The sequence below is a fragment of the Eumetopias jubatus genome, unplaced genomic scaffold (genome assembly GCF_037043125.1).
Source record: "Eumetopias jubatus isolate StellerSeaLion01/CBP00866 unplaced genomic scaffold, mEumJub1_p1.0 scaffold_2, whole genome shotgun sequence".
In the NCBI taxonomy this organism is placed as follows: domain Eukaryota; kingdom Metazoa; phylum Chordata; class Mammalia; order Carnivora; family Otariidae; genus Eumetopias; species Eumetopias jubatus.
The window spans coordinates 46,982,133-47,005,902 of NW_028274808.1; the positions used below are offsets into that span (position 1 = coordinate 46,982,133).

Consider the following 23,770-nt stretch of genomic DNA (forward strand, 5'->3'; position numbering starts at 1 on the left):
GGCGCTGCTCAGAGAGCCAAAAGGAGCACAGTAATTCTTAATACAATTTAGGTAAGTGGAAATAGTGAAAGCAACACAAAACACTTGTTCCTGCCATGAGAGCGCAGGTTTTAAAAGAATTCTGAAAATTCAGAACGAATCGGCTATTTGCATAGCTGCAATTTATACTTACAACAGTGGGTGGCACTAGTACCATATCTATAGAGCATGACTCCCCCCCGACTTTTTTTTTTTTTTTTTTAACAGCATTCCTTTTCAGCTTTCTTTTCCAGGAATAGCAGCATTTCCCCTTGATCTTTTAATTTTTGTTATCCCCATATAGCTTCATAGGCTATTTTCAGTAGCATAGTAAATTATTTCTATTTTAAAATGCAAACACAAATTGCCATGGGCTGATTTCAAGAAATTTAAAATTTTATTTTGAAGTTTTGCCCTCTTTCTAATTCATTCCCGAAACTTGATTGTATTGTTCTACTATGGGCATTGAAACAAATATTTTACATCTGTGGACATTGTCAATCCCAAGAAAGTTTCAAGCCCCTTCTTCTAGGATACTATAGGATGTGTTTACTTAGGAGTGTTTGAAGAAAAGACTTTGAGCATGGCAATTAAACTACCAGTGGTTCTGAAATCATCCCTCAGTTGCTTGGTGGATATGCTCATGGTTAATTCAGCAGTGATTATAATTGTATGTTCTTTTTTCTTTTTACTTTTTACATCTTTAAACAATTTTTAAAGATTTATTTATTTATTTGAGAGGGAGAGAGAGAATGAGAGTGGGGGTGGGGGAGGGGGACCGGCAGAGGGAAAGAATCTCAAGCAGACTCCCCGCTGAGTGGGAGCCTGACTCAGGGCTCAATCCCAGGAGATCATGATCTGAGCCCATACCAAGAGTGGGACGCTTAACTGACTGAGTCACCCAGGCACCCCTATAATTATATTTTCCAATTCAATTTGTGTTGCTCTCACAAATACCTTTGTGAATTTTATTTCCTATGCTGTTGCCATTGCAACTAAGTTCAGATCATTCTCTAGCCCAGCCTGGAAGCTACAGGTTGGACCTTATTTTGTGCATCAGGCTTGGACGGTAACATGGCTCGGGGTGCCTTTGCATCACAGGGTTTAAAGATTCTCTAAGTTAACTCGGTCCCTAAGGGTAAGAGGCTCCCCCAGAGCCAACTGTAGGCAAACACACGCTCAGTGCAAAACATATTTGTGCAACCACACCCCAAATTCTTGTTTGCAGTTTGTTCTGTGGTCTGAGCACAAAGGGTGGTGTTAGCAGAGATCAACAACAGGGGCAGGGCTGTCAGCTCACCCTGGGCTGGGAGGTGAACTCTGAGGGTCCTCCTAATGCCTCTTAGGGGAGCAGCACACCAGCCTTGCAGAGTTCAGAATGGCATCCTACAACCCACTGAAAGGCCCATTCTACCCAAGAGAGCCAGCTACAGACAAAATAATAGCAATCGGCCCGACCTATTTAAACTTCTCTGTGACAAGTGAAATCATTTTGAAGTGAAATTCTCTTCTGTGTTTAAAGATGGGTTAAGTTTAGGGGCACCTGGGTGGCTCAGTCGGTCGAGCGTCTGCCTTCGGCTCAGGTCATGATCCCAGGGTCCTGGGATCGAGCCTACATCGGGCTCCCTGCTCGGCGAGGAGTCTGCTTCTCCCTCTACCTGCTGCACCCCCTGCTTGTGTGCCCTCTCTCTCTCTCTCTCTCTCTCTGACAAATAAATAAAGAAAATCTTTAAAAAATAAAAAAATAACGATGATTAAGTTTAAGGGGGGGAACTGAACTTTGCAGAAACTGAAATATCACACATTACCAGGTAGTAGTAAAGAATCCCAGTGTTTGGTTTTTTGTTGTTGTTGGTTTTTTTTGTTTTGGTTTTTTTGGGGGGCTGTGAAGTCCCTTACATGTACAGCAAAACAAGGGAAAAGAGTTAAATATATTATATGATAAAATTCTGATTTATTTGAAAATATTCATTGTTGATTCTGTAAACCAGTTATATAATCAGCAACAATAACAATTTGGTCTCAAATTCATGTCTCGCATTTCCTTGCATTGGATAGAGCAATCCTCAATACTGCTCTAACCAAGTGTTACAGCACCTCACTTCTGATTTGGGAATAAAAATGACAGCGCTTAAGTGTGATGCTGTCTGCTAGTTTCCAAGTTGAGGTTATATGTCTTATTCTTTGTTTACTAAGAGTTTGGATTGCAAGCGAATGTTAATTTTAATCAAATGCCTTTTGCATATCCACCCACATGATTGCTTATCCATATTGAATGCTTGATGAGATGCACTAATACTTCATTCTGAATCTCTATTTATAGCTGTATTTGTATGATATTTGCACACATATCAATTTGTATTTTTTTTTCCTCCCACATTTTAACAGGTTGTTCGGCCAGGGTTATGTTGTTTCATACGATAAATCAGGAAGCAGTCCATCTTTTCCCATGGAAGAGTTTATATTACATCCTCAACTGATCTCTTCTTGGAATATACAAAAGTATTTGCCTTTATGGCTAGGCCTGCCACGTTTTTTAGATGTAATATTTTGACAGCATTTTCTATGTCTTCTATGCTGTTTGGCCGCCTGGGGTTGTCTATTTCTTGGCTCAATTTTGGTCATTTACATTTTCCCAGTGAATTCTGTTTGTAATTTTTACAATTTATTAAGTAAAAAATAATAGGAATAATCTTATGGAAATTTGCTCCTCTAACTCTGTGGTCCTGTGTCCTTTTGCATTCCTACTTTGCATATTTATGTTTTGTTTTGTTTTGTTTTTTAAGTGGGCTCCAGGCCCAGCATGGAGCCCAACACAGGGCTTGAATTCATGACCCTGAGATCAAGGCCTGAGCTGAGATCAAGAGCCGAACACTTAATCAGACTGAGCCACCCAGGCACTCCTGTTTTTCTTTCATTCTTGGCTGGATTCACTACAGGTTTATTCATTTTATTGGTATGCTTCTACTTAAAATGGCTCACGGAACATTAAGTAAAATACATGGCTGTTGGAATTTTCCTGTTGTTCATATTCTAGGTGAATAGTAGTTTTCTGTCTTCAAAGAACATACTTATTCTGAAGAATACTAATATTTGAACCCAGACAATGAATTACAACAACAGGTTCACAAATAGGAAGACTGAAGTCAAGAGAGGCCCTTTTGGCAAATTACAGGAGAAATCAAAACACAACTCCCAGGGCCAGCGCCCATTTGGCACGTGAAGTGTGGGCCAAACCCAGTTAACAAGGACATTAGCAGTCAGATCATTTCTAAATGGAGTCGGCCTCCATAAAGAACATAAGTGAGCTTACTTCTCCTGAAAGATTTTTTGCCTCTGTGGTATGAGTGGTTCTGAGAAGCGAACCCTGAGGCATAATTTTATGGGAGGGAAGGGCTTGTTTAAATAAGAACATTATGCCACAGTAACATGACTAAGAAACTATGTAAGTAGAAAGCCTCTGGGCGCCCTCCCCTGATGCAGCTGAGCCAGGTGATTTAGGCAAAGTATGTAGACATTTCTTGTTATCTTGAAAGAAGTGAGCTCGGGAATATTGCCCAAATAGAAGGCAAAACAACCTTGGGATGAAGCCATACCCTGAGATTGCAGACTATTGCTTTAGAATGTTGTCTACATTTTTTTTTAAAGATTTTATTTATTTGACAGAGAGACACAGCAAGAGAGGGAACACAAGCAGGGGCAGTGGGAGAGGGAGAAGCAGGCTTCCTGCTGAGCAGGGAACCCGATGTGGAGCTCGATCCCAGGACCCTGGGATCCTGACCTGAGTGGAAGGCAGACACTTAACGACTGAGCCACCCAGGCGCCGCCTGATGTCTACATTTTAACATTAAAGGTTTGTTAAATTGTCATTAATGGGTTTGGCAATCACATATGGGCTTGATTCAAAGAATAGCTTTCAAATGATCCCAACTTAAAATTTTGCTGTCCCAATGAACAATCCCTAAAACTTGGAGTTACTTGTCCTGTGGCACTAACGATTCCATGCTAAATGTAGGTTCTCTCAAGAGAATAAAAAGACTGATGTTCAAAAACCTGAATTCTGAGGCCAAGGACAGTTAAAGACAGCGAATAGCGGTCTCAGTTTTAGTGAACTAATGAATGTGAAAACATTTCAGAATATTACTCATCTACATATCCGAAGGAGATGAGAACAGGATATTGAAGAGATATCTGCACTCCCATGTTCACTGTGGCGTTATTCACAATAGCTGAGATATGGAAACAACCTATCAATGGATGAATGGGAAAAGAAAACTTGGTGTATTTATGCACAGTGGAATATTATTCAGCATGGAAATAGAAGGAAATCCTACCATTTGCAAGAACGTGGGTGGATCTTGAGGGCATAATGCTAAGTGAAATAAGTCAGAGAAAGACCCAATACTGTATGATCTCATATATATGTGGAATCTAAAAAAAAAAAAGTCAAACGTACGGAAATAGAGAGGAGATTGCTGGTTACCAGGGCCTAGGGTGAGGGGAAATGTTGATCAGAGGGCACAAACTTCCACTTACAAGGTGGATAGATTCTGGAAATCTGATGCATAGCATGGTGATTATAGTTAACAGTACTGTATTATGTACTTGGTACTTCCTAAAAGTAAATCTTAAATGTTTTTACCACATACACAAAGTTGGTGGAAGTGCCAGAGGTGGACCTTATTGTGGTCCTCATCTCGCAATACAGAAGTGTATCAAATCATCACATCACACACCTCAAACGCATGCAATTTGATACATCATTATATTTCAGCAAAACTGAAAAAAAGTTCCTATCAGTCACTGGTTCTACAGTTTCAACACCCTCCTTTCCCTGCCAAGTCTCCCTTCTAGTATTTCTGGAAAAGCCCAGAGGGTATAACTCAGAATTCACACCAATCTGCCCACTTTGCTTTCTTTTCTTCTGCTCTGCCTTTTACCAGGTGGTATCATCGGTAACTATCTGGTTATGCAAACTTTTTCACAGAGGTTGTCATGTCTCCTGGCACCATGATCTGAGAACACCCATTGTCATTTCCACTAGGATACTCATGAGAATGCCTCCCTCCACTCTTTTCCCCCTCAGCTTAACTGAGAGATAATTCACATATAACATTTTGTAAGTTTAAGGTGTACAACATGTTGATTTGATCCATTCATATATTGCAAAATAATTATCCCCACAGCCAAGGGTAACACACACGTGATGTGATCACATAATTACCATATGCTTTCCTATATAGTTCAGGTGAGAACGTTTAAGACCTACTCCCTTAGCAGCTTTCAAGTATACAATACAGTGTTGTTAGGTATAATCACCATGCTGTACATTAGATCCCCAGAACTTACACAATTCCAACTGTAAGTTTGTACCCTTTGTCCAACCTTTCCTCACTTCTCCCAACCCCCAGACCCTGGCAACCACGATTATGCTCTCTTTGAATTTGGCTTTTTTTAGATTCCACCTTTAAGTGAGATTATATAATATTTATCTTCCTCTGTTTGACTTATTTCACTTAGCATAACGCCCGAAAGGTCCATCCATATGCTATCACAAATGCCGGTCTTTCTCATGGCCAAACAATATTCTATTGTATGTACACACCACATCTTTATCCACTCATCTTTGGATGGACACTTAGTTGTTTCCATATCTTGGCTGTTGTGAATAATGGGATAAATGTGCCGCCCCTGTCCGCCTGTAGAAGTCTACTTGTTTAGCGGGTACCAAAGCAGTTGCTTGTGTGCTGTCTTAACAGGGGTTTAGTTATGTTTTTTATTTATAGTTCCTATCATTCAGAAAAGAGTTCAGAGGGGTTAGGCCAGGAGACCATTCCCCCAAACAGATACTGTTTCCAGAAGTGCCCCAACTTCTAAGGCAACTCCTTCTCTTCAATGACTTCTATTCCAGGAGCTTCTCCCATACTCTTATGCAGCAGACTTTGGGTGGAAAGGTCCTACACTGATGTCTCCCTTGTTACCCTGACCCTTCTCCTGGTGGCACCCCCAGCCTTTCCACTCACTTCAAAAGGTGGTGGTCATGGATTTGAGCAAGGGATTAGCCAACTATGGCCCTCGGGCCAACAACAACACACAACCTGTTTTTGTACAAGCTTCAAGTTCAGAATGTTTTCTACACTTTTAAAATGATTGAAAAAAAAAGAATATTTCATGACATATGAAAATTATATGAGATTCAAATTTCACGTCTACAAATAAAGTTTTATTGGAACACAGCCACACTCGTGTTCACACATTGTCTATGGCTATTTTCCTGCTACAATTACAGAGTGGAGTAGTTGCAACAGAGACCAGATGGTCTGCAAAATCTAAAATATATATATGGGCCCCCTGTAGCAACAGTTCACTGGTTTAGAGCATGGACCCCGGAGCCAGTCTGCTCAGGGTTTGAATTTAGTTCTGCCACTAACTCATTATATGGGCAATATCTTAGCATGTTCTGGGCCACGCTTTCCACATTCGTAAGGGGAGGGATGACAATAGTTTGACTACCTCATTAGTTTGTGTGGGGATTTAACAAGTTGATTTAAAAAAGTGCCAGGTGCAGGCCATGAATATTATTATTGTTACACTACAGCTGGTGACCATGGAAAATCTATCTGGTGTTAAATAAAAATTCTGGATCAAATGTGTGTTTCTTAACTGACCATGACGTAATGGGAAGACAAATCTGCTGACTATGACAGTGTCCTAAACAAAATAGTCGCAGCGTCACTGTTACCAAGGGGCTGCTGAACGAAACTTCGCTTTTGTCCCAAATAAAGGTTAAATTTAGGCATTTAACTTCCTGTTTTCCTATATTATCCAGGAATCTCAGCAACCAAGAAGAAGTGTTCTTTTGTTTATTTTATTTTGGAGAAGTTTGAATAAAATTTTCCGTTTTTTAAAAAAATTCTTTATTTTTATTTCATTTTTATTTCAAAAAATTAAAAAAAATTTTTTTTAATTTGTCAGAGAAAGAGAGAGATGGAGCACAAGCAGGGGGAGCGGCAGGCAGAGGGAGAAGCAGGCTCCCTGCTGAGCAAGAAGCCCGATGAGGGACTTGATCCCAGAACTCTAGAATCATGACCTGAGCCGGAGGCAGATACTTAACTGAGCCACCTAGGTGTCCCAAAACTTTGCATTTTTTAATGTTCCTCTGTAGTCATTTTCCATTTAAAATATAATTTTATATAGTTTTATTATGGCATATACAATTTATTTTTACTTAAGCTGACATTATAATTTTCCACATTGCTTCTTAGTTCCTATCATCTCTTGTTTTAAAGAGTTTAAGGAAGACAAATTCTCAACACATATAGGAACTTTTCAAGATATGTCTATAAACAAAGTTTTGAAAGCTCAAGTGATGTTCATTGCTTCTCACGTGAATATTGATCCAATTCTCATCAAACTGATGACTTTGAATTGCTTATGTCATTGGTTTCTCCCAAAGGTGATCCTGAAGCACATTTTGATATTGGCAGCAGTGAGCATTCTAGAAACAAAACTAAAAGCTTTTTGCTGCATTCGTGAAGAGGGCGAAAGTACTTCCCAAGCATAAATCTAGCAGCAATGAGGAATGAGGATAATGACTGGCATTAGAGCACTGACCATTATTTCCCGCTCATCAGAGAAACGGGACCTATAACGTCGCATGGCAGAGGCAAGAACAGACCCAGAGATCCTCACCAGACAAATCATTTGGGGGGCAGAGAGTGGATAGTGATGTGAGTTTGTAGGGTATATATATATATATATATATATATATATATATATATATATATAAAGTGCTTCTAGGGGTGCGGCGGTCTGTTCCTTTGTCCTGTATAGCTCACGGGTCCCAAATGACAATGCATCGCCCAGCACCTGACCTACATACAACCCCCTTGTCCTAAAGCATTTGCCCTTAAAGGGGTGGTTAGAGCCAATTACATTTTTCCTCTTTTTTGGCGGGGTGGGAATTCTAGCAACTACACTCACTCATATGTAGGCTCCAAGAAGGAGCTGCTTCTATCTAGGAAAAAAAAAAGAGAGAGAGAGAGAGAGCAATGCTTTTTAAGCAGAATCCATAGCTTCTTTCAGAGAAGCAATCGAATCAGCCAGATTGGCAAAATAAACCTGCTAATCAATGGAGGAAGTGAAGCTCTTGCCAGTTATCCTTACATCCATCTATTCTCTTAGGCATTGTAAGGGACAGCCACAATTTTCACGTCAAACTAGCCTCCAAAATCATTTATATTCATTTCTTTCTCTAAGACACCTTCAGAGTATGCTAATGCTGGCTTGTGCATAAATGTGTTTGTATTTGTGTTTGTTTTGGAGTTCTGAATATCTCTGGTTGTAGAATATGCTTACTGTTTCTTCTGAAAAGATATCAGAGGAAAAAGAAAGTGATATTTCTGGGAATCATGGTCTTATTCCACCTACCCATCTAGTTGACTCTAATTTTCAGTTTAATTTTAATAAAAGACATTGAATAGCTCTGCTTTTATGATTTAAATGTACTTTCAAATTGGAATTTAACCATCTGATATAACGAAGTGGGTGGACTTCAGTCTTCAGAAGAAAAAGAATAAACATACTGAAAGCTGTAATTAAAATTTTCCATTTGCCTCCAACCCTCTTAATGCAACTATTGTCAAACTTGAAATATCCAGTGCCCAAATTCAAACCTCAAGTTTTACAAAAAGTGGTAGGGGGTGGCAGCTGAAAACATTCCAGAAAAGGCAGATTTTGGTAGAAATGATTTTGGTAGAAATCCATATCCACTGGATGAGCACGAACACCCTGAGGTGTATTGAATTCAGAGTATATCAGTAGAGAACATTGGTCAAACAATTTCCTTAAACAGAGGTGATTAAAATAACTTTGTGAAGCTCCCATTCTATAATGCAAATGTTTCAGCTCCTAATGTTTCAGTGGAGGCATCACTGAGGAAGGTATGACAAAGTAAGTCCTAAAGAAATAAGAAAGGAAAACTTCAATACAGAACAACTTGGATATATCTGCCAGTTACTCAAGCCCCCAACCTTAGAGTCAAACTTGACCCATCTTGTCTATCACACCCAGGGACAAGATCCAAGGTCTCTGGGGCACGGTAAAGATCTTAAGAAAAAAAACACACACACAGACAGACACACACATTTTCTTTTTCTTTGCAAACTTTCCAAAAACATAAGCTAATGAAAGCGTCCAGAAGCCTCACAGTAAATTCCCCTCTGTGCACACTGCACTTCTGTTGGTTCTGCTTTCAGTGTATGTCAAGAATCCAAACTCTTTTCCATCTCTCCCCCACCAGCCTGGACCCAACTACTTTTATTTCTTGCTTGAACTACTGAAATATTACTATGTCTTCCCTTGGGCCTTTATAGTCCCTTCAACTCACAGTCAAGCAAATTAGATTGTGTCCTAGGTTGGCTCAAAACCCTCCAACCTTGTCTTCTGTAGTAATAATATGTAAGTCCTTACTATGCCTTTCAGAGTCCCGCTCTATCTGGCCACCCTGTGCCTCTTGGACCAAGTTTGCTCCTTACTCATCTCTTACCAACCAGGAGTCCTTGTTGTTTTGAGAACCTGTTAATCATGCCCCCAGGCCTCTGCATTTGTCGTTCCTGATGTCCAGAATACTTTCCCCTGGAATCCATACTTCCTTCCGGTCTATACATCAATGTCACTTTCGCAGGCACACAATATAAAACAGCAGCAGCCCGCGCCCCCCAACCCCCAGACATCTTATCCTCCCTGCTTCGGATTTATCTCTACATTCTTAGCCTCATTTGGCATATCTTTATTTGTTTTGTTCTACTCTCCTCTTCCAGACTGTAGGCTCTATGAGGGTAGGGATTTTACTGTATTCACTGCTGTGACCCATTCTTAGAACAGTGCCTGACATCTAATAGGCACATAATTAACATGTGTGGAAAGAAGAAGAGATTATCTAGCCTGGGAAATCAGGTTAATCATGATGTCATTGGCAGAGAAAGAAAAATTATATTCAGGGAGATGGTGGAATGCCTTCTGAAAATGACAGATTCTTAAATTATGGTTACACTCTGTGAATAAATACCTATTTTTGATGGAGAAGAAAGTAAACCTGAGGAGTAAGTCCTAGAACAGGACCTATTTTTTTTTATTTCAGATCTCGTTTTGCAAAAGTTACCAAAGTTACAATGCACTAATTCTCCAATCAAGTTTCACTCCCTTTTACTACGTGTTTATCTTTCTTTCATGTTCCAAATAGGCAAGGAAAATTTCATAGACTGCAATGACAAAACAATTAATTTCGAGAGGTATTTTCTCAAACCGTGAACATAAATCGGCTGGTCATTTACTCTGAGATTTTACTTCTATGGGTGAGGTAGCAAAACGTCCCTCCCCTCTCCCCCAACTCAGGTGTCTCTAATCCCATCTTCATTCCCGAGGTCTCTCCAGGAGGAAGTGAGTTCCAGGAGAGGTTTCAGAGGGCTCCAAAAAGGAGGAAACTTAATGCGGTTCGAAAGAGCAGTCCCTGCATTTGGCTGTTGGTCAAAACTATACAGACAGTTAAGGAGAGAAGACTAGGATGTGCCCTATTCCCCTCTCCGCAGGGATGCTCTTTAGGCTGCTGGTCTCTTGGAAAAGGGGGGTCTTGGAGGGAAATTTTCCCTGGAGCATAAGGGTCTGCATTTCTCCAGCTGGGGAGGAGTCCCGGTGTTTTGGGGGTACAGGATTTCCAAGTTAAGGCTCTCTAAAGAATTTTTCCCAACGGAGCTCCCCTAGGAAACTGACACTTGAGGAGCACGTCTCCCTCGCATCAGGTCTCTATTTACCCGAAGACAAATGAGCCTGTTTTGAAAGCTATAAACGGTGGCCCTGGGAGATCATGTCTGCCCTGGAGTCCGGCTTCCGGTTCTCTCTGTGTCAGTTAAAGCTCTAGGGGGTGAACGCGGTAGTCAACTGCTCATTCATTCAACAAATATTTATTAAGCGCCCGCTGAGTGCCAGGCACTCGGGGTGCCCGGGGCCAAGAGACAACTTAAGAATTTCTACTCGTTCCCCCAGAGGCGCGGCGCGCAGTGGGAGCGACCCCGCACTCCTCGCCCACCCGCGCGGCCCGCAGCCCGCCTGGGTGTGCCCCGCGCCTCCAGCGCTGCCCTCCCGACGCCCCCCGGGATCCATCCTCGAGGGTTTAATCCGGGTGAGGAAGGCGGGGAAAAACGCCAAACACTGAAAGGAAAAAACCTGAGCCCAGTCGGCCCTGGGAAGCCGCTCCCGGGAAGTGCGCGAGGCGGAGCCGGGCGAGCGCAGAGCCCCGGGGCGGGTGGGAGAGGCCGGGCGCCCGCGGGTCGGGGCGCGGAGGCGGCCCCGGCGGGCGGAGGGCGCGGCCGGCGGGAGGGGCCGGGGCGGTGCCGGGAGGGGCGCGCACGGCGGCGCGGCCGCCGGGCCCAGCAGGTGACCGCGGGCCGGGGCCGAGAGGGAGCGAATCCCGTGCGGGCGGCGCGGCGGGGAGACGGCTCGCGGGGTAGGCGAAGTTTGCTGGAACATGGCGGAGGAGCCCGGGGCGCGCAGGAGCGCAGCGCGGCGGCGGCCGGGGCCCCAGGAGCTGTAGCCGCCGCAGCTGCAGCCGCCACCGCCGGCGCCGCCGCCGCAGTCGCGGCGGGGCGAGGTCGCCGCCATGGCCCGCTGGATCCCGACCAAGAGGCAGAAGTACGGGGTTGGTGAGTGCTAGCCCCACCCCGCCCGCGCCCGGCTGCCGCGAAGTTCGCGGGAGCGGCCCTGCCCTGCGCAAAGTTGGACGGCGGACGCCTGGCCACTGGGTACCCGCGCTTCCCGGCACCGGGTTCGGCTCCCGCTGCCCTCGCGGGCGCAGTCAACACTCAACTCCCGCGACGGCAGTTCCCGGTTGGGGACGTCCCTCCGGGTTTGGGGAATCCGAGTGGCTAAAAGTGCACTCGGGCTCCGGGACTGGTAAGCCGGCTCCCGAACCCAAAGCTCCAGCGCTCCGCAAGGTGGAAATGTCAAAGACGAGCGCTCGCCAGCTATTCATTTGGGGCACCCGGCCCTGGTGCTCGCCTTTCTCCTCCCCATCCTTGTGGTTTCATTGAGTAGTTTATGATCCTCCGCCGTCGGCGGAATGCGGGTGCCGCTCGCGGACCCAGCGCTTTCTGCCTTCCCTCTTCCTGGGTTCTCTCTGAGGTCCCAATGTGAGGGTTTGGGGGTAGAAAGCCGCCCGCCCCCCTTACCTCCCAGGGACTGGGACCCTGCTAACAGTTTTAAACTGATGTGGGAAACTGAAGTCGTGGGGTGGAGGTGATGGAAGAGACAGGAAGTGTGTGACCAGGCAATGGGGGTGGTTGCCCCCGGGGTCTGATTGTGCAGACACGCTCGTTCCTAACGGAGCTTGCATGAAGGCGCTGTAAGACTGCCTTCTGAGCCCCGAGTTTCATCGTGGGATAACATGAGGATATGTTGTTAAGAAAACTGGGACAGGTCCTGGCCAGGCACTTGGCATTCCCAACAGCGGTACTGGAAGAGCCCCCACCACCCGCGGAGGGATTGGTGTTGTGTTGTTTTGGACCCGAAACGCTGGCTGTGCCTGGTTTGGACCCAGGTGAAAAGCCATGGTCCTTGAACCTTTTATCCAGGAGTGAGGTTGCTGAGGTCTCCTGGAAAGACTGCCATTTGCCAGGCGATTACAGGGGCAAGTAGACTTCCGAGCGGTTCCCTAGAAGAAACACAGTTGTGTGTGTTGAGAATTGTATCACTTGCTCTCAGGTTCATTCATTTGGCCCATTGGTAATTTAATCTTTTATTTTCGTCCTTTCCCTGCCCCCCCCATTTTTCCTCACCGCTTCAGTTAGTAGGGAGTGGTCGGTCCCTGAACAACTTCTATGCTTCTGCGTTTTCTGACAGTGAAGTCCTTTTTATTTTTTTTAAAGATTTTATTTATTTATTCATGAGAGAGAGAGAGAGAGAGGCAGAGGGAGAAGCAGGCTCCCAAGGAGCAGGGAGTCTGATGCGGGACTCGATCCCAGGACGCTGGGATCATGACCTGAGTCGAAGGCAGACGCTTAACCATCTGAGCCACCCAGGCGCCCGCTTTTAAAAGATACTCTTGTTTTTTTTTTTATCTTCTAAGTGTTTTTCAACTCTAATCACGAGTCAGTTAAAAAAAACCAACAACCAAACCCTTTCACATTTACTATAGTATTCTTAATTATGACCCTTTATGTATGTGTCTGTATATAAGAAATTCCTTGTTTTCCCTCTATTCCAAAAAACTTGTTTCCTCTTAAATTTTATTTAGAATCCTTGCACTCTCCTGTCGCTACAACTCTGAAATAAGTATGTGTTTCTTCTCCCCCAGACTACCTGGTTATAATTTGGTCATGAGGCTTCTCGCAGTTGCCAGTAAGTCGCCAACAGTTATGGAGGTGAAATGGTCTAAGATAGAGGGAATTAGAGGGAATGAATTTCTTTATTTTTGAGCGTTACAGAGTGCTACTAAATTAAAGCATATTTAGCAATGCCTAATCATTAATTACTAACAAAATTATCGGTTTTAATTTTAACAGGATCCAAAACTATTAGGACTTTTGTGTAGTTCATGCAAGCATACCCCCCAAATATGGTTTTAATTGCCACAGTCATAGGGGCAAGTATGACATGTTTTCTTTTTAATATACTTTTTTTTTTCCTGTTCTGGAGTCAGTTTACCCAGTTATTTATCATCAGTCAGAAGTATTTGAATTGCATTTCCAGGGCATCGGTGGTAGAAAAATTGCCCCAGGATATAATTTGGCACACTTATTTTACTAGACACAATAGATTCTCATTAATCTTGGTTTGACAAAAGGACCCACTGTTAGGACAGATTAGCCGAGGAGATAAATCACCATTGTTTATTCCTAAAACTCACTGTTGTTCGGAACACCTCCCTGCTTGGAAGCCTTCCTTGGCCTACAGGGTAAAGTCTAAATTGAGCCCAACTTTCAAGGTTATGAAAATCTTGTTCAACCTGTCTCTACCAACCTTATCTCTCCTGGCTTCTTTCATGAACTCACCAGTGCAGACACTGCCCTTCTTTGCTCTTGTGCAATATGCAGTGGAGGGTCTCTCCTTTGGGAATTTGCTCGGTTGTGCCTGTCCCCTGTCCAGAGTGCCCTCCCACGTCTGCATCTTCCCCAGTCCGGCCTTTTCCTCAGGGCTCAAATCTATTCCCATTGCTTCCCCAGGTTTGGTATGAGCCAGACCTTCCCAAACCTTTATGCCTCTCCTGACAATCATGACATTGTGCCATCCTTTGTTACTTATCCTTTTATTCTTGGGCTCACTCAATCAGAAGGTTATGGTTCTGTATCCCTGTCACAATACCAGATATAGAGCATGCATTCAGTAACTGCTTGTCCTTGGTCTTGAGGTGACACTGTAAAGCCCTAACCTAATTTCTATGATGATTTAAGGCAGCTCCTCTCCCCACATTCCCATTCACCACAATATGATTTGGTTAAATGCGCGAAGCGAGAGCCTTCAGTCTGTCTTTATCTTTGCAAGTAAAAAAAAAAAAAAAAATGAGATGTGCTGTTGAGAAAATAAGAAAGCATAGAGTAGACAGACTCATTTAAATATAATTAGGAAAATTGGCTTGTTGGACTTTTGGGGGGATAGTTATCACTTGTGAGTGTCTGCTGGTTGGATTGCGTTTCTAGGTGAAGGAAACCATATGATAGACATTTTGAACCATTTTAATGACTCACAGCTACTCTGTGTGAGGGTAGCGCTTTGATCTCAATTTGAATTTTGCTAAGGGAGGCTGGCAGTCTCTACCCTTATATTATCTTGGTGCCATTATTGGCTGCTCCTGACATAGCCTAGATTTTTCTATGGGGACTGAAATGTAATCTGTCTGGGCTTTCTTAGTTCTTAAACATAGCTCTTTTGGCTCAATCTCTAGCATTTGGAAGGGCCTAAATGACCCATGTGTGTTATCTCTCTATCAAGGGAGAGGACCAATAGATTTGCTTCTTTAAAGTTCTAGTCCATTAGTATCCCTGTGTGAAGTGTTCCATGCCAAGTGCTTAGAAACAAGTGTGCTTCCCAAGCCACTCTTTTTTTCCTTCCTTTTTCTTTTTCTTTCTTTCTTTCTTTCTTTCTTTCTTTCTCTTTCTTTCTTTCTTTCTTTTTCTTTCTTTCTTTCTTTCTTTCTCTTTCTCTCTCTCTTTCTCTCTTTCTCTCTTTCTCTCTTTCTTTCTTTCTTTTTCTTTCTCTCTTTCTTTCTCTCTTTCTTTCTTTCTTTCTTTCTTTCTTTCTTTCTTTCTTTCTTTCTTTCTTTCCCTCTCTCTCTCTTTCTTTCTTTCTTCCTTTCTTTCTTGAAATTTTTCTGTTTGAGGATAGGAGGGTATAATCGCTTTTATTTAGACTTAAAGCAAACTTTAGTGATATATATCCAGGTTACTCTTCTGATGATTTGAAACATTTATGTTTGTCTGCACCCAAACAAGCTATTTATATCAATAACAGTCCCTGATTATGTTGATGGTTGATTTTTTTTGCAAAATAATTCATTATTGTTTGTGATCTATATTGTTACAATGCAATAAAAGGTAACGTGGGAGAACCTTTGTTTTCACCATTAGCTCTTCATCTGTTTGGTTCTGCTAGGCCCCATTAATCTGAAAGCATTTAGCTTGGTAGGGTAGTCCCTCAAATGCTGGTGTAAAGATTGAAAGCAGACCCTTGTAGCTCTTTGTTAATAATGCATTCAGGTGTGCTGTGGGTTCCCATCCAGCTCTTGAGGGGAGGGTCTCAGAGAATAACTAGTCCAGTTTCCTTTTAAAGAGAGGAACTTAGTGTCTAAAGAGGTAAAATGAATTGCTTAACGCAAAGTAACCTTTTGAACTCCTTTGAACTCCCTTGGTCATCTGGTTAAGCCGGTGGATCACTTTCTTAGAGTAATGATTTTAACTGCATAAAGTCAACTATGAAGGATTGAAAATGAAACCCAGTTGTATTGAAATACAGCTGTCAAGATATTTTTCAAAATTTGTGATATTGTAATATATGTGCTTATTAATGCACTAGATAACAAGATCTAGTGGCAGGTCTCATAACAACCATGCTTTTGAATTAGTGGTGAGCATATATGATTTTTTTAAGATATCTGCAGTAACCATGATATGATATGAAAATACCTATGATTTCAGTTTGGTACAAGTGGGGCTTTATTGCCTACAGTCATAATTAAAGTAAATGCTGAAGGTTAGAAAATAGAGATGTATTTTTTTCCCTTTTCAAGTCCATGGATCTCTGAATTTGAACACAGATTAAAAATCTTTGGCTGAAGATCACACAGCTAATTAGTCATGGAACCAGAATAAGCTGTCTACAGGAGTCGTGGTACTGCTAGATATTATACATACAGCTGAAGAAGTCTTTTCCCTAATGTGTTTGTGTTCTAATAACATTGAGGCTAAGAATAAAAGGAATAGAGAATTAGTATTATTATGAATTTACTTTGTGACTGTTTTAAACCCTTTAATTCAGTACGTTCCGGGTACGTGTGGGTGTTTTGGAGATATTTTCAGTGGGTCCATGAGATTAAAACCTTTTTGGCAATAATACTAAGATGTTATTGGCTTGTTTCACTCTACCTGCTCATGAGTATACAATACAGTTTCCCAGAGACTGCATGAAGTGTGATATCGCAGCAGATTGAATGCCGAAGTCGATGGGAGAATCCGGTTGCCTTTCATGAAGGCAGACATTAAACAGATTTACAGAGATGCAAAGCAGTGCCTCTCCTAAGTGTTTTTGTTTGGAAAAATACATATTCATAAAAAAACATTCATTGGGTTTATTATGATTATTTTATTTTTTATTTATTTTTTTAAAAAATATTATTAGAGAGAGTGTGTGTGCAAGCAGGGGGAGGAACAGAGGGAAAGGAACGAGCAGACTCCACACTGAGTGCAGAGCCCGAGGTGGGGCCTGATCCCAGGACCCTGAAGTCATAACCTGAGCTGAAATCAAGAGTTGGTAACCCAACCAACTGAGCTACCCAGGTGCCCCATGATTATTTTATTTTTAAGGTTTTATTTATTTATTTGAGAGAGAGAGAGCATGAGCGGAGGGGGAGGGTGGGAGGGGGCAGAGGGAGAAGAAGACTCCCCGCTGAGCATGGAGCGCACTACGAGGCTCCATCCCAGGACCCAAGATCATGACCTGAGCTGAAGTCAGCTGCTTAACTGACTGAGCCACCCAGCTGCCCCTATTATGGTAATTTTAAATTAGTTAAATAAAAAAGTGTAAAAAAAAAAAGTGTAAAATGTCTCAGTTTTATGTTCTAATATGGTAAATAGTGATAGATGTAACCCACATAAACTAAAGCTCTTTGAGATTCTCAGTAACTTTTAAGAGTAAAAAGCGGTTCCAAGACCAAAAAGTTTCAGCTTTGTTTCTTTACCTGTTGTTTAAATAAACTGAGTAATGCTGTAATTCTCATATATTGTCCCTTTTTCCAGATAAGAAAACTGAGGCTCATGGAGGATACATTTTTCACCTATGGCTCTATAGTCTCACTCCCAAGCCAAAACTCTACTCTGTATGTTTCCCCAAACTTCAGTTGTTCATTGTCACCTTGATATCTGCTGTGTCCAGGTGCCCTTGTGAAGCCGCTTCATGTCTGATTCCATACCCATTTGCCTGGTCTGTTTCGTAATTCATCTTCTCTCTATGTTGCTGCCTTTTTTTTTTTTTTTTTTTTTTTTTTAGTTTTTATTGAAAACAATTATTGGAAAAGAAAATCCTACATTTCTACCATTAAAGGAGAACCAGCATCACATGCCATAGGAAAAAGCAACTATAAAAATAACACCAACAAAAATAAAACAGTGTACTGGAGTCTGGCTAGAATCCAGTACCTGTCAGGCCATTTCTCATTAAAAAGTGAGGATGATGCCCAACTGAGGCGTTCTCCTTGTTATAATGTAGATCCCTGTGATTGGTGGTAGTTAATATTCTATAAAGTAGCCGGGAACACTGACTTAGGGAATACTAAGCCATTGTTCTTAGGGGAAATTCAAGGTCAGGTTCCTGTGAGCCTCTGGTCATGTTTTCATCAACTGGTCAATACATAACCTTATTTTATGTGTGTTTCTGTGTAAGGTTTAAAGACCTTTAATATACATCATTGATTCACTAGCAGTGAACTCACAGCCTGAACAAAGCACAATGACTCAAGCCTGAACAAAGCTTATCTAACACATGTATTTTCTCCATTAGACAAATCACAGCTTTTTGGGCTAGGAGCACTACACAGGACTTCAGCACGAAGCTCGGGGCCATTTCAAATAGTGAAGTCATTAACAAAAAGTGTAATATGAGAAGAACATGGCAGTACCTTTAAAACTGCAAAAAGGATACTTGTTTGCCATATGAGAACTGAAACAAAAAGAGGGCCTGTCCCCTTGTTGGACCTCAGGTGGAAACTTGCCTGTTATGTTTTGCCCCTCTGCACACATCTGAGAGTGGCCCTGGAAGTACCAGGAATATTCATTTGAGGCTGCAGATGCATTTTAGCGAGTAGGAGAATTCACAAATACAGAATCTGCAAATAATAAGCATCAACTGTAGTTAGATAAAAAGAGATTTAAAAATCCCTCCTTAGATCCTCCTAAGAACCTAAGGGTACTTGCCCACACCTTGCCTGCCCCACACCTCTCAATGTCTCTCTTTCCCCCTTTATTCTCTTTACATGGTCTGTAATTGTCCTATTTATTTATTTGATTGTGTTTTCTGCTTGTCTCCTGTGCTAGAATGTAAAGTTATGAGGACAGGAACCTTGTCGTTTTCATTAGTGAACCCCAGCCCTGGGAAAAGCACCTGACACGTGGTCAGCACTCAATAAATACATGATGGAGTAATAAATGAACACTGAACCCATCATCTACCTCAATTTGTCTTGTCTACCATGAGAGGGCATTTTCTCCTGGCTATGAGGTTTACTGCCCTATGTGTCCTTCCAGTGAGGTGCAATCAAAAGCAGTGAGAAGAGGAACATTTAAATAATAAAATAGTTTTAACACATTGCCTAAGCAGAGGATTGTGTGAACACGGTGGGGTGGGAGAGGAATTGAAATCCTAAAGGATGCCTTATTAGATAGGAAAGAAAAATGGGAATAGTCCTCTTCCCCTCCCCCCCTTCCTCCTCCTCCTTCGTTATTTGTGGAGGCTTCGTGGAGGAAGGTGCTTGACCACAGTGGTAAATAGGGTTTAGGAGGTTCTGAGTCACTGCATTAATGCTGTGTTGAGCACATGACTTGGAGAGAAAAGAAGATGAAATCTAATGAAAGAAACAAGCTTTTATTTCAGAGATTTATATATTTATGTATTTATGTATTTATGAGCGAGAGAGAGAGAGAGGGAGTGCAAGCATGAGGGGAGGAGGGTCAGAGGGAGAATCAGGCTCCCTGCTGAGCAGCGAGCCCCGCTCGGGGCTCGATCCTGGGACTCTGAGATCATGACCTGAGCCAATGGTAGACGCCCAAGATGCCCCGAAACAAGGCTTTTAAATGCATTTGTTCCTTCCTATTACAAAAAATGAGTTGAGATCCCTTATAATAAGCACAGTATATACTGTGTACAGGGTAATTTAAAAAATAGGAGATCACAAGTCATGTGGAGAAGAAAAAGTAATTTAGAGTACTGGCAAGGGGCTTGGCCGCAAAGGGAGGAGTTACTCAAGATTTAGTTTGTCCTTATTCGTAGAAGGCCTTTTGTGGTGGTCATATCTTTCAGCGTGTTAGCTGAAACTTAGCTTGTGGTTTCTCCTCATCCAAATATTAAGAGACAGACCAGTGGAGTTTGGGGGGTAAGGAATCAAATCTCACTGTAATGAATTTTCCCATAAAGGGAAAATTTTCCAACTTCTAGTCTATTCCCAGCAATATTCAATGTGACAACAATTACAACTCTATACATAGAAAATATTTTAGTACTGTCAAAAGAATAAAGAAAGGAACATGGGTCAACCTATTACCACTCATTTAAATTGAGAGTTATAACAGAATTGTAATAGAATTTGACCTGTATCTGTGGCTCAGGAAATTGATTAAGGTCACATAGTCTGTTCTTCACTAAATATTTGAAAGGAGGGAAAAATAGTTTTCTCCCTCATCAAAGAGATAAAATCACCCATGAAATGTCCACTGTCTGTGGGTGTTAAAGGTATGACAAATCCTTTGGGAGTCCTTTGACATTGGTTTATAAGTAGCCCTCCAGCATACCTCAGGAATCGTGGGCTTTTATTTTTAAGTTTAAAAAAGTGCTTTTGAGATCAGGCTAAGAAATGACTTTGAGGCAGAGATTTGGGTGAGCAAGGGAAAGTGGAGGATGGTTGTGTTAATTTTATTTTTGCAAGTGATGTTCAGGCCATGTCCTCTGGGAGCCTGGGCTGGCAGTTGGGACTCAAACGATTGTTTGAATTGCTGGCCACCAGTTCCCAAGCAGGAGACAAAAGTGGCTTTTGTCTTTTACAAAGCTCTGTGCCGTCGCAAAGCTGCTATTGTTCCAGTGGCTTTATATTCATGGATCCACGTTTCCAGATTGTGCCATTTTCTCCTACTTTTCCAACTCCCCTTTAAACTCTGGGACCATCCATGTCAGATGCAGTCGTTGGACCCCTTGGGTACCCTCTCTAAGAATCCTAGGCATCCATTCCTTGTCAAATAACTTAACTTGAGGAAAAGAAATCAGAGCAGCGATTAATTCCCTCTTGAAAATAGCTCTTTTCTGACTCAGCCAAGGTGAGTAAGACTGCATCCTGCTGACTGCTTTGTATGTGTACCTGGGACAGGATGCACTGTACTTTGTACTTTCTATGAGTCTGGAATGATAGGGCTCTCCCTCCCCAGACTTTCCTGCTGGAGACTGGCTGTAAGTCATAAACCTCAGTTATAAAAATCTGACAGTTTTGCCCTTTTGTATAGCAAATCATAAAATATTAAGGGCTAGAGTCTGTCTGTACGCATCCCCTCATACCTAACACCCTCATATATTGGAAAAATATGCCCCAGAGGCATAAAGTGATTAACCAGAGTCACGGGGCTACTAGCAAATTTGTGCTTCAGCCTGTTGTCTTCTAGCTGCTTCCTCTCTCTTTGTAACTGGCCAGAGCAAGTTTCTTTATACATCTACTTAGGGGTCTGACAAGTAATTGCACCCCACACAGTCCTAAAGGGAAAATGCCTGTCTTCCCTGGGTTTTTTCTAGGTGGAGGTTTTGGTATAAGTAAGATCCAGCTATTAAATCATCTTCTCCTCCCTTTTATTGAAATATCATTGACATATAACATGATAGTAGTTTCACATGTATAATGTAAAGTGTCTATAATGTGGAGTGATCACCATGGTAAATCTAGTTAACATCTATCACCACACATCCTTTCAAAGTTTTCCTCGTGTTGAAGACTTTTTTTAAGATTTATTTATTTGTTTTAGAGAGAAAGAGCATGAGTAGGAGGGGCAGAGGGAGAGGAGGGGAGAGAGAGAAAGAATCTCAAGCAGACTTCACGCTAAGCACGGAGCCAAATGCGGCTCAAACCCATGACCCTGTGATCACGACCTGAGCTGAAACCAAGAGTCAGACGGGTAACCAGCTGTACCGCCCAGGAGCCCCAGGATGAGGACTTTTAAAAGCTACTCTCAACTTTCAAATATACAATACAGTATTGTTAACCGTAGTCCTTATTGCTGTATGTTACATTCCCCAAGACTTAGTTATTTTAAAGAATTGGAAGTTTGTACCTTTTGATCGCCACCCATCCCCCACCTCTGGTAGCCACCAATCTGTTCTGAGTTCTGTTTTTATGTTTTTTTGTTTAGATTCCACATGTAAGTGATAACATACAGTATTTGTCTTTCTCTGACTTCTTTCACTTAGCATAATGCCCTCAGAGTCCATCCATTTTGTTGTAAATGGCAGGATTTTCTTCTTTTTTTATGGCTGAATAATATTCCTGTGTGTCTGTATCACATTTTCTTTGTCCATTCATCCATCAGTGGACCCTTAGCTTGTTTCCAAATCTTGGCTATTATAAATAATGATGCATTAAACGTGGAGGTGCAGAGATCTTTTCAAGTTAGTGTTCCTTTGAGTAAATACCCAGAAATGGGATTGATGGATTATATGGTAGTTCTATTTTTAATTTTTGAGGAATCTCCATACTGTTTTCCATTCTAGCTGCACTAATTTACATTCCCATCAACAGTACACAAGACTTCTCTTCTTCTTCACCAATACTTGCTTCTTGTCTTTTTAATAACATTCTAAAAGATGTGAGGTGATAGCTCATCGTGGTTTTGATTTGCATTTCCCTGATGATTAGTGATGTTGGGTATCTTGTCATGTGTGTCTGGGGCATCTGTGTATCTTCTTTGGAAAAATGTCTATTCAGATCTTCCCATTTTTAATTTGGATTTTTTTTTTGCTACCGAGTTTATGATTTCTTTATATATTGGATAACGCCTTATCAGATAGATGATTTGCAAATATTTTCTCCCATTTGGTAGGCTGTTTTTCATTTTGTTGGTGGTTTTCTTTGCTGTTCACCTTCCCCTTTTTAAGAGTTCTGGGAAGGAAGTATGTTTGGAGGTTTGAGCCTGCAAAGTAGAAGTTATGCTGTGGGTTCATGGTGGTCATATTTCAGACCTGGTATGGGCCCAGTGGGTCTTTGGTCCCCAGCACCATGGTATTGACATAATGTCAGTCGCAAAATTAATAAGCAGCATGACATTCTTACAACATTACAGGCATGTTTGAGAATGAATCTTACTGTGGTTTACCTAGTGTTGATGGGTGAAGGAGAGGTCATGTATTGATCATAAAGGATTATAATATTGACCTGGAAACGAGAGAATATTGGTCTTAATTTAGACCTCTATTTTGAGCAAAATAATGATGCTCTTTTCAGAACACTTAAGCTAGGAGAATTTTGAGTAAGGCTTCCTGCTGTCGTGGTGGATGCAAGTCCTCTTGCCCTGTTCTGATGGGAAGGGACAGCTTGATACGAGGGAGGCGATGCAGCCTCATCCCAGGCCGAGAGCTACTGTGGACTTCGCTTTGGAGCAGACTCCTCCTAGAACAGGGCTGGCGTCTGTCTACTGGTTTCTGAAGCACTCCAGCCAGGCTTTGAGCTCCCTTATGAACAGGAGCAAATAAACAGGGAAGGCCTGCCTCCCACATCATGACAACATTCATTTTAGTTTTTCCATCTCACAGGATTGTGAGGCACAGTTTCTATGAACTTACATGCTTGTATATCTGTTCTCAATCAGTGGATACTTGAAGCATAGTTACATGTTTATTGTCTTTGAAAAAGGGATCCTAAGTCTCAGAAAATATTGGGAACTTTGGTGTAAGTGAAATTCTAATGTGCTGTGTCTTATAATAATACTGTGTGTGCCATATCATTGTGGTCTGAAAAAATCCAATTAAAATTGGTATAACCTCTGTCAAATATTGATTAAAATAAAAAATGCATATGCCTTTTGACTTACCAACTCCATTTCTATGAGTTTATCCTGCAGATGTACTGGACCCTTACGTAATGCCATAAAAAATGATTCAAATTTGTCTGTGAAAGGTAAAGACTTTTAGAAGAGAGCATAAGAGGGGCATCGGGGTGGCCCAGTTGGATAAGCATCTGACTCTTGATTTGGGCTCAGGTCATGATCTCAGGGGCATGAGATCGAGCCCTGAGTCCGGTTCTGTGCTC

The 23,770-nt window shown here is 42.0% G+C and overlaps 1 protein-coding gene across 2 annotated transcripts in view; it reads left to right on the forward strand.

The window, feature by feature from the left end:
- Positions 1–11,461: 11,461 nt before the first annotated feature.
- Positions 11,462–23,770, forward strand: part of DOCK5 (dedicator of cytokinesis 5) — a 202,951-nt gene continuing 190,642 nt past the window's right edge. For both annotated transcript variants that reach the window (XM_028114206.2, XM_028114208.2), the window contains exon 1: positions 11,462–11,717. In XM_028114206.2, the coding sequence (XP_027970007.1) occupies positions 11,675–11,717 (43 nt within the window). In that variant the 5' untranslated portion in view covers positions 11,462–11,674. The remainder of the gene's footprint in view (positions 11,718–23,770) is intronic.